Raw genomic sequence first — 5,084 nt, 5'->3', positions numbered from 1 at the left:
GATCCGGCCCACATCTGGCCGGCGGGGTTTCCACGTGGGCCAGATGTGGGCCGGATCTGGGCCAACACTATGTTGCTGTCTGGGATAAATATAAGCCGACCAACATTACTTTCCCTGATAGTAGCTTTGGTACCCAGGTAGCCAGCGCAATCGGGCCAATTGCGGCTGAGTGTCGGCTCACTCGGCTGTGTTCTGGAAGCGGCTCACCAAAGGTGAGCCAGCTCTGGCCCAGTAATGGTTGCCAGATTTGGCTAGGCTTTGGATGTGCAGATCTGGCCCGATTTGCACTGAGACACGGCACATTTAGCCACATTCGGCCCGATTACGGACCATAAGGGCTGGTCTGATTTTGGCTGAGATATGGACATGCAGACTCGGACCAGTTTAGGTTGAGTGCTGGGGGTGGGTCTCCGTTTACAATGTGGTAAATAGTATGTAGCAGTGACACTTAAACTTAAACATAATATCTTATGCTATTTCTTAGAGTATTGTTTATTTTAATTCCTATTAATATTTTTTTTCCTTTTATCCAACTACGTTTACATGGACATCAGTAATCTAATTATTTACCTTATTCTAAATAAGCCAATATTATGATTATGGTGTTTACATAGACCATCCGGGGACTTTTGGCATACTCTTTTCAACATACTATGCTTTGGGACACACTTATTCTAATCTCACATACTATTTAGTATTTAGGATGGATAGTATTAACATTGAAACGCAGGGTGTTTCTCAATACCAAGTACGCAAAGTTCGGACTTGCGTCCTCGGTAGTTCGGACTTAGCAAATTCGACTCGGAAGTGCAAACTCCTGAGGACAGGAGGACACAAGTCCGGTAATTCTACAAATGGAAGAGCAAAGTACTTGATAACGTAAGTCAGCTCGCCTTGGCTACTCCGGTTATCTTCACTGTATGTATACAATACGAAGAAATATGATATGAAACACCACTGCCTCTTTTTGTTTTCTTTTAAACATATAAATAGCCGCAAAAAATGTAGTTCGGGGAACGTACATACATTACAGTGAAACAAAATATATCAAACAGCATTGCCTCTTTTCTGTTTCATTTAAAATATTATTAGCCACAAAAATGTGGTTCATGCAACGCGTACACGCATTACAATAAAACAAAATGATATCAAACACCACAGCTTTTTCGTTTTCTTCAAAATATAAAACAAAACCCTTTTCGTTTTCATTTTAAAAATATAAAACATATTAATATGTGGTTTAGGTATGTGCACATATAGGCTGATTATCCTCACTGAATGTATAATAAAATAAAATGAAATATGACAAGCACAACTCTGCCTTTTTTGTTAAATGTTTTAATGAACAATAATAGCCATTATAAAAGTATAACTATAAAGTATAAGAGACATGTGTAATAGGAAATAAGACAAAAGCTAACAATTCAGTCAAATGTATGCAACAAGTTCGTGCTGTATTGCGATTAATAAATAAATAATTTATGAAACATAACTTTGTGCTCACCCAAAACGATATGACCTGGAAGAAATAATAGATTCATGAGACCAAAGATTGGCTGTTAGATTTACCCAAAATGAATTATATCTCATGTTTAACCACTACAGAGACATCAGAGCCCGCGGCAAATTTCATCTGTGCGATGGCAAATCCTGACAGGTGCTTCAGGTGTCCAGCAGTTACAGAGAGCTGGAAAAGAAGTATGATGCACTCACTTCTCTAGTGAGCAACCAGAGCCAACTAATCACACATCTGGAGAAACAGTGCCAGCTCAAGAACCCCACTAAAGCACCGCAGGTAAGAACATCTGTTATGTATTCTGTGCCTTTGTGCTTTTGCTTTGTAATGTGGACTTTTATGTTGTAGTTTTACTGGTTTCCTGTTCCTGTTTCCCCTTGTCATTAGTCTGCTTGTTTCCAACTGTGTTTAGTTATGCCTTGTCCAAATCCCCGCACTTGCGGTCTTTGCACTTGACCACTTAACTACTTATATGACGTATTTCCTGTATTTGGTCCAAGTGTTCAAGTGAGCATGAAGACCACAAGTGTGTGTAGAACTTTTCATTACCTGATAGGACACACTATAATAGTGTTGTAAAAATGCAAGTGTTTACAGAGCTTTATTTTTATTTTCAATACTTTGCATTTTAAAATCAAATTCTAAATGTCTGTTCAGTGTCTTTATAACAGATGACAATTTAATTAATGCTTCTAATTAAGTGATAAAAAGCAGTTGCAAATGTTTCACAAAATAAATATCACCACTACTCATTTGCACCAATAAAACGTGCAACCCTTTGTTTTAGTAGCAAATTATATGTAATATCTAATTGTCATTAATATTTAACATTCATTGGAAAGGTTTCCAAAGATCTCTACAAAAAGTCTCACCATTTATTTCCAGAACATGATGCATGATGGGATACATTAAGCCTCGAATACCGCTCCGGAGTGGATTTAGTGTGCGTTAAGGGCACTGTGCTCTGGTGTTTTTAAAGGGGTCATATGACGCAATTTCATTTTTTCCTTTCTCTTTAGAGTGTTACAAGCTCTTGGTGCATAAAGAAGATCTGTGAAGTTGCAAAGACTAAAGTCTCAAATCCAAAGAGATATTCTTTATAAAAGTTAAGAGTCAGCCACACCTACCTAAAACGGCTGGCCATTGTAAGTCCGTAAGACCGCAGGTGCACATGAAGTGTTCCATTTGGGACAGGGCCAAGAACGCATATTGAGGAACGGCTCCGATTTGGGTGTGTCTAATAAGGGAGACATGCTAAATGTGCAGGGCAGGGGTGCCTCCAGGACAGGTTTGAAAACCACTGATGTAGAACATTATAATGTTCTACATCAGTGGTTTTCAAACCTGTCCTGTCCCTGCCCTGCACATTGTGTACTTACAATACATCCATGAACATGAATTCTGCCCGAGTCTCATCGGATTGCATCGGCTGTGGGGATGAAGACGACAACTCCCATGATTCCACACTCAGTCACGGCGTCATCAAATACGCCTTTGTTTCTTTTGAATACGCGCCCTCTAGCGGCGAAAACTTACATATGGTGCCTTTAAGAGATTTGAAAATGTGCATTGCGCCCTCCTCTGGTAACGTTAGGCTTTTTACAGGTGATCTTCTTCAAATACTGGAATGGGTCGAAACGTCCGGTGCCAAACGCAGATAAATGACTCTACTCGAGGTGTAGACAAAACCAAAAGTAATTTAGTCCGGTCTTTAAAGTATTTATACGAATTATATGGATTTACTTTTATAAGTCTTTAGGCGCTTAAAAGTAACCACAAAACCGACAAGCTCGTGTTTTCGCTCAAGTTATTTTAATAATTCTGACGCCTCTGAAAGTCATTATATCGCCTGTTCGCACCCTTATCTGTGAGCTAATTCAGAACAGACGGCACTTAAGATACTGAACGGGCAGACACAACCTCTTGTTAGTTGTTAAAGAATGTTTCATGATAATACTTTTAATTGGACCATATAGCATTAAAATAGTATGGCAGTCTCAGAGGCACTGTTGTCAATGAACATTTCCGTATGCAGTAGCCTTTTTATTATTATTATTATTATTATTATTGCTTCAAACAAGATTAACAAAAGGTATGCAGTAGCCTACCACTCATGCTTTGAACCGGTGACACAAAACAAGCGAAATAAGAAAGCGAGTGGCGCAGTTATTGTCGACATTTTGTAGACTAATCAAACGAAATATTAAAAAAAACACTTACCTGTGACTAGTGAGAAGTGCAGGAAACAAAATCCGAGTAACGTTAGTCGCATATAGAAAACCCGAAAAGATGTTGCGAGAGAAAACGACCACTTCTGCATTTTAAAACAATGTTAAACTCCAGTCCTGAGCTTTAGAAACGAGATGTCCTTCTCCCTTAGGATATTTGCGATACACTTCACCCAGTGAGAGATTAAAAGTGAGAATGACCACGTGTTTTGGTCTCCCCTGGGTAGCGATGTGAGGAGGAGGAGGATTACTGGAATGCCCCTTAATTATTTGGGACTCAGCTCTCCTTCACATTTCACATAACTTTTTACTTCCACTTATACATTCACAATGACCCTTAATGACTGTGACACACTGGAATTTACCGGAGTTCCAGTCTTTTTTTTTTTTTTTACTGTATTAAAAAGGGGAGACTGGGGCTAGATGTGTGCTAGATTTTAGTAGGCTGGGAGTTAAAAAAAACAATTTTCTTTAGCAGTGGTTTTGTATGTTGTTAGGCTATCTAACACTAGCCTAATTTCAGAACTCTATTAAATTAGTATAATATTTGTTCATTTTATAACCAAATAATACTTTTGTAATAATGCTTAAACAAATGAACACAATAAAACCACTGACATACATTCAGATGTTTGCTTACCTCATATGATTTGACAACATGTCTCACCTAGACTTTAGCATAAGCGCATAGAGAAAATGACTTTCAATAAAGAGAAAAAAATCACTGTATTACAAAACCCTTATCTGGTCTTCCCTGCTTATTAGATCCACTTTATGACAATGCAGAACTGGCAACACTTTTTTAATTCAAGTTTTAATAAATGTTGAGATGTCCATAACATGTTTGCGTACTTGATGTGAAATGTTCTTTAAATCAGAGTTGGCCAGACACAGAGTTGCTGCAGTTTTTCCTGATCTATTGCTGACTTGTTCTGTGTTTGTTTTAATAAATTAATTAATAAAAGCATGCAATTCCCAAACATGTTTCTGTAGGTTCTGGTTAATTTCTATGGGTGATGAAAACAATAATTGTGTTCCACAAGAATCCGGAAAGGTGGGGGTAAGTTGGTTTGATTCTGATAAGAAGTCAGGAAGCACTAAAGTCTCTGAGATTGTGCGTATTTGGAGTATTGAGTTCTCACTGAAAAACAGAGTACCCTGTGTCTTCTCAGTGAACTGAGGACTCATAGCCTTACAAGCTTTAATACCTAACAAGTCATCTCAAAAGGAGGCTTTATGTTATTAACGTCACACATAATGAGACTTCTATTTGAACAAACAGCATAAGAAATCTGATGAGACTTGCAGCATAATTTTGTTTATTTCTTTGATGTCAGGGA

At 38.1% G+C, this 5,084-nt stretch overlaps 1 protein-coding gene across 2 annotated transcripts in view; it reads right to left on the bottom strand.

Annotated features, from left to right (window-relative positions):
* The window catches only part of LOC107711273 (hemicentin-1-like), a 19,091-nt gene extending 15,143 nt beyond the window's left edge, over positions 1 to 3,948 (bottom strand). For both annotated transcript variants that reach the window (XM_016516242.1, XM_016516243.1), the window contains exon 1: positions 3,737 to 3,948. In XM_016516242.1, coding sequence (XP_016371728.1) covers positions 3,737 to 3,836 — 100 coding nt within the window. In that variant the 5' untranslated portion in view covers positions 3,837 to 3,948. The remainder of the gene's footprint in view (positions 1 to 3,736) is intronic.
* Positions 3,949 to 5,084: the final 1,136 nt, after the last annotated feature.

Source organism: Sinocyclocheilus rhinocerous, unplaced genomic scaffold, assembly GCF_001515625.1.
Source record: "Sinocyclocheilus rhinocerous isolate Xijiao unplaced genomic scaffold, SAMN03320098_v1.1 scaffold115, whole genome shotgun sequence".
NCBI classification, from domain to species: Eukaryota; Metazoa; Chordata; class Actinopteri; order Cypriniformes; family Cyprinidae; genus Sinocyclocheilus; species Sinocyclocheilus rhinocerous.
Note: the sequence above shows the minus strand (reverse complement) of the source record. Positions and strands in the feature narration are given on the sequence as shown.